Source organism: Gavialis gangeticus, unplaced genomic scaffold, assembly GCF_001723915.1.
Source record: "Gavialis gangeticus isolate Ggan-Ray unplaced genomic scaffold, GavGan_comp1, whole genome shotgun sequence".
In the NCBI taxonomy this organism is placed as follows: domain Eukaryota; kingdom Metazoa; phylum Chordata; order Crocodylia; family Gavialidae; genus Gavialis; species Gavialis gangeticus.
The window spans coordinates 10755864-10767818 of record NW_017729012.1 but is presented as its reverse complement, the minus strand read 5'-3'; the positions used below and the strand labels follow the sequence as shown (position 1 = coordinate 10767818).

The following is an 11955-nucleotide window of genomic DNA, read 5'->3' as shown; positions in this document are numbered from 1 at the left end:
AGACCCCCGCCAGCGGCTCGTCCAGCCGAGACATGCTGCGCCGCAAGCTGCCGGGGCTGGAGAGCGCGAAGCTCAGGGAAGAGCGAGCGTCGTCCTCGTCGGCCTCCGGCCCGCGCCGGAAAGAGGGCGTCCGGCTGACCGGGGCAGACAGGGCCGAGGCTTTGTCGAAGTTGGGCGCGGTGACGGACCACCGCTTCTCCAGCCCCTTGCGGGCTCGGCTGCTGGCCTCCGAGAAGGCCTGGGAGATGACCGAGCCGCGGTCATCGGGCTCCTCGTCGCCCTGGGGCTTCTTCCAGGAGGCGTCCGAGGCGCCGGCCACCGTGTGCCGCGTGGCCCTGCGGAAGGCACGCTCGGGGGAGGCCGGGCGCTCGCTCAGGGTGGAGAACAGCGTCTCCTCGTCCCCCTGGCCGCCGATCGAGTCCTTCAGGTTGCCCCGTTTCCGGTAGCTCAGGGAGCTCATGACCGAGGCTGGCCTGTCCCCAGCCTCGCTGGGCTCCTTGTCCTCCTTGCCCTCCCTGGGGGCCGACCTGAGGGGGAGCGACCGACAGACAAGCGGCACACAGACACAGGGGGAGAGAGAGAGCGCGCGTGAGCCCAGGGCATGAGGGTGCGGAGGGGAGGGCACCGTGCCCGCCTGCCAGCGCGAAACAGCCTCGCGCGAACGCCACGCGAGCGGTGGGCATCGTTCTGGCCCGTCGGCTCCGCTCCCCCTGGCAGCGCTGCGGTCAATTGACTCGGTTGTCAGCTACCTGGAGCCGCCGCGCTTCCCCCCGGCCGCGGAGAAGATGGAATCACCTCCAATAACAAAACGTTTTACATCGGCGCCGCGGAATAAATTAAACCAATTAAGAGCAGCAGGCTCAGATCTCTCCCTCGCCCGGCGGCGGCTGCGGGGGGGAGGGGGTGGGCGGGGGCCCCTGGGACTCTTGAAGCCAGAGCAGGAAATTGGCTTTGTACGAAACCGATCTGCGCTCATCAGGCAGGCGTTCCCTGCAAGGACGCGCGCCGCACCGCGCCGTCCCGCTCCTGGGTCGCGCCGCTTGTGCGGGGCTGGGAAAGCCACCGCCGCCTGCGCCACCCTGCTGATGGGCCCGGGGGGCTCTGCCGCAGCCGGCTTGGGGGTCTGCCATGTCGTTCAGTGCACACTGGCTCGTTAGCACCCGGCACCGGCTGCAGGCATCCTACGCCTGGCGCACGTGGGTCCCCACGGCCAGTCGTGGGCCACCTGGGAGCACGGGAATGGGGCAGACACCTCCAGGCTCCCAACAGGGACCATCTGTCAGCACTGGCAGCGCGTGCCCATGGGCTACCACTTGCCCCCGTGCCCCCAGCACACACGGAGCAGCGGGGAGGCGTGCCGTGCCTCGGACCATGGAGGGATGCTCCCTGCAATGAAGACCCTGGCCCGGCACAGCGTGGCCCCCGCAGATGCCTGCGAGTGCTAACTCCCCCGTGCCCGCTGCCCCCGCACCCGGGGCTGCCTCCATACCAGGGTAGGGGTCATCGCCCGCCCCCCCGCAGCCCCATGCCCACCTGGAGCTCTTCAAGCTGCCGTCGTCTGAGACCGCCTTAGACGAGCCCTTGTTCTTTGAGAGCCAGGACTTGACCCCGTCCACGCGGTCCTCGAGCTCTGAATCCATGTCCGAGTCCCCCTCGCTGCAAGGAGGAAGACAAGGGGCAGGGGGAGAGGAAGGGTGTGCTCAGTGCCCGGTAGCGGCGAGCCCAGCCCTGCCAGCCCGCGGTGAGGGCGGCCAGCTGGGCTGCAGCCCTCTGCCCCCACCATGCCCAGAGGGCAATGACCACCTTTGCTGCCAGGGGCAGCTGGTGGAAGGGGTCCTAATCCTTCGCTCCCAGCCGGGGAGGCAGCTGCACGCGGGCAGGGCCTGGTGGGGCTGGCACGGGGCAAATGTGTGCAGAGATCCAGTGTCCACGAACTGCAGCACCTGGGCTGTCAGGGGCACAGGCCGGCATCCTGCACCCCGGGTAGCTCGGTCCAGCTGGACTCACGCAGGACGTGGCCCGGCTCCGGAGCTCAGCACCACCCCCTCCTCCGCGAGCCCAGCGCGGCCGTGGCTGTCGAGGCACCGGCTTCCCTCCCCGCAGCGTAAGCTCGCTGGCGCTGCCATGCAGCATAGCGGCCCCGAATAAATCACGATGGGGGAGGGGAGGGAGAAGGAGCCAGAGCCCAGCAACAGCGACGCTGCCGTGAGCCGCGAGCGGGGAGGGCTCTCCACGGGCTCGTTCCACGGGCCTCCATCCAGCGCAGCACTGCCGCGAGGCTGCCGGCCCGCGTAAACGGGCATTTAGCTGCCGGAGCGGGCACGGCGCCAGCGAGCGGGCGCACGAGCGCGCCGGGCAGATTTACGGCACCGGGCAAGCCCCTCCGCGGCGATAGCGCCGCCTGATTGATATGCACGCATAAAAGCCGCCCTATCTGGCTTCCGCCCAGTAATTTACAGCCGCCGTTCGTAACCATATTGATCGCCTCGAGCACGAAGGTGCCGTGCGCGCTGCAAAATCCATTCCCCTGCATTAAAGGCACTTGTGTATAAATCTCTGCTAATACATAACTGTTTACTGCTTTCATTAGGGTGATGGCAATAACAACTGTATCTATAAGGAAATCGAAGCATTATTCTTCTCCCTCGGCGCCGGGCTCCATCACCGGCCCAGCTCCCCGCAGCACTCGGCGGCCGCCGGGGCAGGGGAGCCTCCGGGGAGCTCCGGGAGGCGGCTGCGACAGCACGCGCGCCTGGGAACGGCCGTATAACACAGTCTTAAACGAGCGCTTTATCCGCCCAGCCCGAGGCTGCCGGGGGAGCGCGGCGAGCCCCTGCATACGAATCCTCCTCGTTACATTCGCAGCGAGGAGCGGCACTGGCTCGCGCAGCCGCCTCCGCACTGCCTGGCGCGGCGGCGATTGCCCTCGCAAGCCACGAGCCCCATAAACAAACTCTGGGGGCCTCCAAGATTTTAAATCGTCGGAATTAAACCTGCCGTCAAACACAATTTATGTCCGGGCGCGCGTGCCATTAGTTAACCGGGTTCCAAATCACCAGGGAACAAACAAACGGAGCCGGAGCTGCGGAGGATATTAATTGTGTGTGACAACAAGGCTCCAGTGGCCCTCTATCACTGTTACACACTATTACATTTATCATTAGCTGTTATAGATCCTCTCGCAACCCACAGGGCCCTCACGCTCAGGAGACGCCGTGCCGGCACAACCGCTTCGCAGGCGGCCCCAGACGTGGGCGCTGGGAAAGCTCCCGGCTTGCTCCGTCTTCGGGGCTGGGGTGATGCATCCCAGACGCTGCCCCTTGCATGCTAGGTTGCCCTGCCAAGGGCACCCCAGCCCTCCCCACCTCTGCAAGCCAACTCCTGGTGGGGCGGAGGGCGCTCCAGACACCCCCACGTGCAGCCCCCCTTCCCCAGGGCTGCGCCCTGCCTGTGCTGCAGCAGGCGAGCAAACCGCGCGGGGTGGCGGTGATGGGGCCGTGCCCGGGCACGGGGCAGATTAGAGGTTTAGGGGCAGGACGCACATGCGTGGGGCACGCAGGGCTGCGGGCAGGCACCCTGCGGGCATGCTGCGGGTTAGGCACGCGGGTTAGGTCCGAGCCAAGGAGACAGGCCGTGCTCACGGTTTGCTCCTGCGTTTCTGGTATTTTGTCACCATGTCTTGCAGGCTGCGGGGGGGCGGCGGGGGGGGGAGGGCGAGGAAATAAAGAGGAAATAAATGAACGGGAAAGAGATAAAGAAACCAGAAAATGAACTGCAACAGGAAGGAGCTGGAGGCGGGGAAGGGGATGGGGGCCTGGCTTTCTAGCAGCCCCACCGTGGGGAAGGGACGCTTGCACCACACGCTGCGTCTGGGCCAGGTGCTCCCAGCTCCCTGGTCATGCTACCCCACCACCGTGCCCTGGGCCACGGCTCTCCTGCCAGTTTGGGGTGGGGGCAGGTTTGGAGGGGCCCCTGCTCACCTGTTGATGAGGTCCTCGTTGTCGTCGCTCTCCATCTCGTCCTCGATGGCGGCCTGCAGGTCCCCAATGCGCTTGAACGCCAGCTTCAGGTCAGACTGCAGGCTCTGGTTGGCAGCTTCCAGGCTTTCCAGGTCCATTTCCTGGGGGAAGGCAAAAGGGGTGAGAGTGGGCCCCACACGGCAGCCCTGAGACACCGGAAGGGGGCAGTGGGTGGCACCAGCACCCCCAAATCCCGCTCGCCTGCCCTGTGGGGTGCACAGGGTCCAGAGCCAGTGAGGGCTGCAGGGCAACAGTGACCCAGCGCTGGGCTGGGGGCTTCTGGGCTGACCCCAGGCACAAGCCCCCGATGCCCCGTAGGCCCGTGCCCGCCCGGGCTGCTCACCAGCTCGTGCTTCTTGCGGCTGGCTTCCGTCTCCTTCTTGGCCAGCTCGCCCATCTCCTCCTTGACGTCCCGCAGCTGGCGCTGCAGCCGCTTGTTCTGCTCCTTCTCCCGGCTCTCGGCAGCCGTGCGCTGGTCCCGCTCCTCCGTCAGCTTCTCCATGTTCTCCTTCAGGCGCGTGGCCAAGCTCTGCGGGGCGCGGGGCACAGTCATACCCCAGCACCGCGGATCACGGGGACCCCTCGCACCGGCGCGGGGGGCCAGTCGGGCCTAGCAGGAGAGCCCGGGAGTCCCGGCTGGGAGCCCCGGGAGGCTGCAGGGTCCCCATGCGCTGGGTGAATCCCCGTGCCACCCCTGCCTCCCCCCACCGAGCTACGGCAGGCGATGGTGACACCGGCCCCAACAGCGCCGGCATCAGCGTTCACGCGCCGAGGATAATCCCGGTGGAGAGCGGCAATTACCCAGCTCCGGCTCGGGAGCCGGCAACACCCCATCGCTTCCCGCCGCGCGCTAATGGAACAAACGAACCCCGCGCCATGAATTTACACGAGGGGGCCTGGCCGGGGGGGCCGCAGCGTGCCGCGAAACGTCCCCGCGGGCGTGGGAGGGGGCAGCGGTGGCGCGGGGGCGGGGGTGAATTGGAAAAATAGATTTAACTTTGTGTGAAGTAATTACAGCATGTAATGTGGGGAAAAATAGATCCCGTCCTTCCCCGCCGCCCAGTCAGCCGCTGCATATTTATGGCCCCGGCAGAGGGAAATAATGGCAAGGAAACATGAAGAGGAGTGCTAAGCTCCTCGGCTCCCCCGGCAGCGGGGAAGCGCGGCGGCAGAATATAAAGCAGCTGCGTTTAGCGGGTGCGGGAGAGTCTATAATTTCACTAAGTCAATGCAGGGAAATAGCAGCACTTTGCCGGGCACCGGCTGGATGGCAGATTACTGTGATCAGCGCCGCCAATCGCCGTCCTGCAGAGCCGGCAGCACGGGGACGGGGCGCGCGCAGCCGGCACAGCGAGGCTGCCCGGGGACGGGCTCAGGGACAAGGGCACGGGGCTGTGGAGGAGACGGGGGGACCCCAGGTGTTCGGCGGAGGCCTGTGCCCCTGCCCTGCACCGATGCTGCGCTGCCGGGCACTGAGCGCGTCTGCTCCAGGCCCGCGGGCCCCTCGGGCTGCCCGGGCACCAGGCCAGTGGTTGCGAGCTGAAGCCAAGTGGCAGGAGTGGATCCCCCTAGGATCTCCCAGGGCAAGGTGACCGGAGCCGGCTGGCAGCCGCGTGCCACTCCCCACCCTCTTCCCGCTCCTACCTCGAGGCGCTTGACCTGCGTCCTCTCGAACTCAAGCCGCGTCTCCAGCTCGCGGATCTTGGCCTCCTGCCGGCTGACCAGGGACTTGTCCACCATGGATTGCTCCAGGAACTCCAGCTGGCTCTGCAGGCCTTGCAGCTGCGTGGGGGGTGGAGGGGCACGTGCATCAGCACCGCGGTGCGACCCCCGGGCACCTCCTGCCACGGAGGCAGGGGAGAGCAGATCCCACACACGTGCCGCACTGCTGCTGGCCTGACGCTGTGCCTCGAAGCGCCTACCTTCTCCTGCAGCTCCTGCTTCTCTTTGCCGGCCTCCTCCAGCTGGGCCTGGAGGTCGTTCATCTGGGCCAGGTCCCGGGAGGCCTGCGGGTGTGAAGCCGTTTCACAATCCAGACCCCAGCCCCCAACCTCCGGCAAGGCCACGGCCACGGGCGCTGCCACCCCCAGGGCTCCCCCCCACCCCAGGACAGGGCGGCAGCCCCCGGGACGCCGGGCCTAAGCGGCTTGGTCACCTGGGCCACGGCCGCCTTGTGCTTCTTCATCAGCTCGTTCATGTCCTCCTGGTCCTCCTCCAGGCGGCTCTGCACCTCGTTCTTCTCCCGCTGCAGCCGGCTCAGCTGCTCCTCCAGCTGCCGGGAGAGGGGGCAGTGAGGCTGGGTCCAGCCCCGCTTCCTGGCCCCCCCCAGTCTCAGTGCTGCACCCCACGCCTCCCACCCGTGCGGGCTGCCGAGGGGCTCAGCCGGGGGAAGCCCCGTGCATCACACCAGTGGGTCCGATGGCTGAGCAGTGCTTGCACCGAACCTAGAGGCACACCGGATGGGGCCTTCCCCTGCACCACCCCATGCAGCACGACGGATGGAGCAGCTCATGGACAGCTGGGCACAGCCAGGTGCCTGCAGATGTGAGCCCAGCCCCCGCCCGTTTGCTACCAACACGGCCTCCCACCCCCGCTGGCGTGTTGCACCCTGGCCCGAGTGTGCCCGAACTGCCCACCAGGACGTGTGCGCCACGCCCCAGCCAAGGCATTACAGGACGCACGGACAGACCGTCCCCACCCGCCTGCACCCAGCACGCACCGCGCCTTTGGCCTTGGCCAGGTCGTCGATCTGCAGGTGCAGGTCCTCGATCTCCACCTCCATGGACTTCCGGGCCTTGACGGCTGCCGCGCAGGTGAACTCCGACTCCTCCAGCTGCAGAGCGCGCCGGGGGGAAGGGGAGGGATCAGCACCAGGCCGGGTGGGGGTCTGCACCCCCAGCCCGGCCCACTGGGCTGGGACCCGAGGAGCCGGCTCTGGGGCTGCAGTCTCTGGGACCCGGGGAGCCGGGCACAGGGTAGGGGCCGCGGGGGAAGGCAAGGCAGCTCCGTGAGAAGAGCCAGCTCTGCACACCGAGCCCCCGAGAGAGGTCTGGAGCCCGGCAGAGCAAGAGCGGCGCAGCGCTGGCCGCGACAGGGAGGCACCTGGTTCCTGAGCTGGGCGATTTCCCGCTTGCTGGGCGCGTTGTTCTTGAGGTGGTCCAGCATGATCTGCGCATCAGCCAGCAGCGCCTTGGTCCTCTTGAGGTCCTTGCGCAGCCGCTTCTCCGTCTCGAAATCCCGCTGGTTCACCTGGGCATGGGTGGGGGGGGTCAGGCACGCACAGGGTCAAGCGCCCAGACCTGGAGGGCAACGGCCTGGCACCCTCCGCAACTAGTGGGTAACACCAAAGCGCACACCCAGCACCCCTGGGCTAGATGTCACTGCCCCCCCAGGGCAGGAGCCCTGCCCCAAAGACCCTGCCAGCCGCAGCGCAGGACAGGACCGTGCTCCCTGCACCGCACCCTTCGCCCTTCCAGGGTCAGCTTAGGACAGGCCAGGCACGGTGCGGGGACCCCCCACTCCCCAGCGTGGCGGCACCTGGTCACTGACGGCCGACAGCTTGCTTTCCAGCTCCCGCTTGTCCCGCAGCACCTTCTGCTTCTCCTCGTACTCCTCCTCCAGCTGCACCTCCATCTGCTTCAGCTGTGGGGAGGGCAGGCCACAGCGGGGGCTCAGCACTCAAGGCCCCAGGATGGGAGCGGGTCGCCCCCAAGTAGCCGCCGAACCCCAAAACAAGCCCACGTGGCTGCAAGAGCCGGAGCTGGGATTTGGGGCTGAGGAGCATCGGCGGGGGCCTCATTAGAGGCCTGCTCCAGTGCTCACCCCCATCCCAGACCTGCCCAACTTCGATAAAGCCTCGGCCCCGGTGGGGGACGAGTGGAGCAGCTGGCCCAACTTGCCAAGCCAGCGAGGGCCGTGTCCCGACTCACGTGGCACCAGGGCTCCCAGCTCCTTGGCTGGCAGCCTGCACAGGTGCTCATGGCGGGGGAGGGTGGCAGGGGATGGAGCAGAAGGGGGAAGGTGTGGGCACCCCCAAAACACGGGCATGGGCACGGGCAGCTCCGTGGATGGATGCCGGGGCCAGGCATGTAGTGTGCGGCAAACCCAGGGGCCGGGCGCAAGCTGGAGGGACCCAGCCCCGGGCAGCAGAGCTGTGCTAGGATGCAGGGAGGTGGCAGGGCCCCTCCTGGGTCCACAGTGCCCTCAAGAGGCGAGGGAAGGGTCTGGGCAGGGTCCTACCTTCTTGTGGCAGGACTGGCGGATCTCCTCCACCTCGTCGTCGCGGCTCTCTACCTCCTTGGCGTGCGTCTGGCGCAGGCGCTCCATCTCCATCTCCAGCCGCAGCTTGGCCTGCACGTGGGCACGACGTGGTCACAGCCGCCTGCCCGCAGACGCCCGTGCTCGGCGGCTGCCCGGTCCCAGGGCGTTCGTGCACCCGGCCCCCCACACCCAGGGATCCAGGCCAGCCCTGGGGCCCGCACCCGCCTAAAAGCCGGTTCAAAGCCACAAGTGTCATGAATGCGAGGGTCTTGGTTCAGCTTGGGGAACACAGGCTGGATGTGCCCAGCGCCCGGGCAGTTTCATGCAGCACGGTGAGCCCAGGCCCCACGGCCCCCTGGGCGAGAGCCAGGCCCCCGAGTTGCATGCCAGAGCAAACCTGACCCAGCCGGGAGGCGGCGAGAGCTGCCTCGGCTCCGCGGGCGGGCGGCACGGCCCAGCCCAGCTAATGACCGTGTGCATGAAACCACCCCGCCCCGAAACCAGCCCAGCAACGCGATGGAGATGAAGCTGCCGGCTCGGGGCGGCCCCGATCCCTTGTCGGAGAAGGGCTGCGCTCCCAGGCCAGACCCCTGTGACACGGCACCGGGCTGCGCCAGGCACCCTCCCCAGCCCGCCGTGTCCCCGGTACCTGCTCCAGCATCTGGATGGTGCCCGCCTGCTCGTCCAGCTCCTCCTCCTGGTCCTTGACTTTGGCCTCCAGGTCCCGCAGCTGCTTCCTCACCTTGGCCAGGGAGGCCTCGTCCTTGGACTCCTGGGAGGAGATGTCCTGCAACTCGGCCTCCAGGGCCTCTGCCTTTTGGGTGAGGCTGGTGATGTCGGCGTCCTTATCCTGCCGAGAGAGCGGAGTGGGAGCCCGCTGAGCCGGCTGCCCCCGTGGGCTGGGCACCGGGGCTGGGCGCTGCTCGGGTGCTCACCTCCAGCTGCTGCCGGACGCCGAAGACCTCGGCGATGAGCGCGTCCTTCTCCCGGCTCAGCTTCTCCCGCTGCAGCTTCTCCCGCTGGGCCTCCTCGTGCGCCTGCGCCAGCTCGCTGTCAAACCTGCGGGCGGGGGGCGCGGGGCCCTGGCTGTCAGCCGCCATCCGGGAACGGCCCTCCTCCCTTCCTCGTCGCCCACGCACCGTGGCAGGTGGGCCGAGACAGCGGGCGCGGCTCCCGCTCCGAGGGCCGGGGCTGGCAGAGCAGCGCGTGTGGGCGTCCTGCCGCCTTCCCTACCCCGTCCCGCGAGCTTGGGAATCGTTGTGCACAGGGGCCTGCCCGCAGGCAGCTGAGCCAGGAGGGCATCTGCTGCCCCGCGTGGGCTCTGCCCTCGCGCCCACGTGCACCCACCTGCGCTGCTTCTTCTCCAGCTCGTGGTTGCGCCCCTGCTGCCCTTCCAGGTGCAGCTTGGTGTCCTGCAGCTCGGCCATCAGGCGCTGGCATTTTTTCTTCAGCTGCTGCAAGGCGCGCTGGCTCTCGTCGCTGTCGGCCTGCAGGTCGGCCAGCTGCGGGCCGGGGCCAGACGTGGCAGGGTTAGGACCACGGGAGCCTGAAGCCTGCGCCGGGGCTATGGGCAGGACCCCTGGGCTCGGGAGGACTCACCCGCCGGTCCAGCTGCCGCTTGCTCTGCTGCTCCACCTCCAGCTTGTCCTCGAACTCCTGCTGCATCCGCTTCTTGGTGAAGTCGATCTCCCGCACCGCGCGCTCGTACTTCAGGCGCCACTCGCCGCCTGTGCGGGGGGCAGCGCCGCGTCAGGCACCTCAAGCCCGGCACGGGCAGGGGGGCAGGTAGGACACAACCCTGACGGGGGTCTCAAGCTACGGCTGCCTGTGCGGCTCCGCGACCATGCCACGCAGCCACGGCCACAGCGGGTGGGCAGGGAACAGAGACGCTGAGCCAGCTTGCCACCCGCCCACGGCACGAAGGCCCTTGCTGAGCAGGGCGGGGGGAGAACAGGGCAGGGGGCGAGACCCTCACCCGAGTCGTCATCGTCCAGCTCGCCGTTGAGCTCGGCCGCACGAATGAGCCGCGCCTCCATCACCTCCATCTCCATGGCCTCCATCTGCTTCTTGAGCGCGTCGTACTTGGCCTGAGCGGGGCAGAGGCCCAGCTCAGCGCGGAGGGAGGGGGCCAGCCCAGCTCCCGACAGCACCCCAATGCCCCAGGAAGACCCGAGAGGCCTGGCCTCCGGGCTGCCCCGGGGCGAGGGGAAAGGCACAAGAGCTGGGAAGGGGGAGCTGTGGGCCAGGACCCAGCAGAGGCAGATGAGCGGCTGGGGTCTCAGCAGCCAGGAGCGGGGCAGGTGCACGGCTCATGCCTGCAGCGTGCCCGGCCCTGGGCAGCCTGTGCTGGCAGACGGGTGGCGGGCGCGGGGCCAGGCGGGCACCCGGGCAGGGGAGCAAGATGCAGCTCCGGCCCTCACCTGTAGGTCCTTCATGTCCTTCTCTGCCCGCAGCCTCTCGGCCGTCTCCGCGTCCAGCAGCTGGGAGGCCGACTCGCCTGTGTTGCGCTCGTCCGTCAGCTCCGACGTGAGCTCTGTGATCTGGGACGGGAGCAGAGCCGGGCTGAGGCGGGCGCCAGGACAGGACTCTTCCCCCCGGGGCCGGTGGAGGGAGCTACTGAGCCCAGGGATGGGGAGGGGGCCAGGCTAGCCCCGGTGCCCCCCACAACAGGTCCCCCCAGGCTCCCCGCCCGGGCTCGTACCCTGCCCTCCAGCCGGTCGTTGGTCAGCCGCAGCTCGTTGCGCTCCTTCTCCACCTTCTCAAGCTTGCCCTTGAGCTGCTGGATCTCCTCCTGCACGGGACAGGGGTGAGGGGCTGGGCGAGGGGCGCCCGAGCGCAGCCCCCGCCGCGCCCCCGCAGCACCGCCAGGGTGACGCAGCGCAGCTGGTGCCAGGAGCTCACGGGGGCTTTCCCGGCTGCGCTCCGGGCACCGTCTTGCAGCCCACGCGTGGCCCCGGCCACCCACGGCTGCTTGGGCATGGTGCAGCCGGCACCCTCCACGCTGCTTGCTGGCTCCTCTATGGGGGGCCGAGGCTCGGGGCCAGTCGGGCCCAGGCACAGACCCCAGCCCGGCCACCGCTCTCCCTCCTCCTGCTAAGCAGTGAGGGGGACCAGGGCAGAGGCCAAGGCGGCCACCGCAGGACCCTGCCTCCTCCTGGAGCAGGATGTGGGGAGCATCCCAGATACCCCAGCACGCCGGAGCCCCTAACAAAGGCATGGGCACGGGCAGGAGAATGGGGGCACGCACAGCCCCCGGGGCGGGCAGCCAGGGAGCAGAGTGCCTGCGACAGCCGTGCAAAGCCGCCACGCAGGCCCCTGGCGCGGAGCTCCCGCTCCATTCTCCACACCATGTAATTGGGCCCCGGCAGCCGCCGCCTCTCCTATGCTAATGACATGCTGATTTGCAAATTAGCCAGCTATTTGCTGCGTGTGCTGGAAGCCGGCTGAGCGCGAGAGAGGCGCGGCAGCCCCCTGCCCGCCTCCACCGCACGCACACACGCAGCGTGGCACCCCCTGCGACACGCACACACAACGCAGGGAACCCCCTGCAACACCCCCCTGCATGTGTACACACGCACGCACGCACGCGGCAGGGCAGAGACCCCCTGTGGCACACCCCTGCATGCACTCACACGGACACACACAGAGAGCAGGAAACCCCCTGCAACGCAGCCCT

At 68.3% G+C, this 11955-nt stretch overlaps 1 protein-coding gene across 1 annotated transcript in view; it reads right to left on the bottom strand.

The window, feature by feature from the left end:
- MYO18A (myosin XVIIIA) overlaps nt 1-11955 on the bottom strand; it is a 46560-nt gene that overhangs the window by 3389 nt on the left and 31216 nt on the right. The window contains exons 26-42 of the mRNA XM_019510967.1: nt 10981-11070; nt 10700-10819; nt 10255-10366; nt 9879-10006; nt 9627-9781; nt 9215-9338; nt 8929-9129; nt 8259-8369; nt 7557-7661; nt 7122-7268; nt 6739-6852; nt 6175-6291; nt 5942-6025; nt 5664-5801; nt 4363-4548; nt 3981-4120; nt 1534-1656 (exon numbers count right to left, since the gene is read on the bottom strand). Of these exons, the coding sequence (XP_019366512.1) occupies nt 1534-1656; nt 3981-4120; nt 4363-4548; nt 5664-5801; nt 5942-6025; nt 6175-6291; nt 6739-6852; nt 7122-7268; nt 7557-7661; nt 8259-8369; nt 8929-9129; nt 9215-9338; nt 9627-9781; nt 9879-10006; nt 10255-10366; nt 10700-10819; nt 10981-11070 (2195 nt within the window). The remainder of the gene's footprint in view (nt 1-1533; nt 1657-3980; nt 4121-4362; nt 4549-5663; nt 5802-5941; nt 6026-6174; nt 6292-6738; nt 6853-7121; nt 7269-7556; nt 7662-8258; nt 8370-8928; nt 9130-9214; nt 9339-9626; nt 9782-9878; nt 10007-10254; nt 10367-10699; nt 10820-10980; nt 11071-11955) is intronic.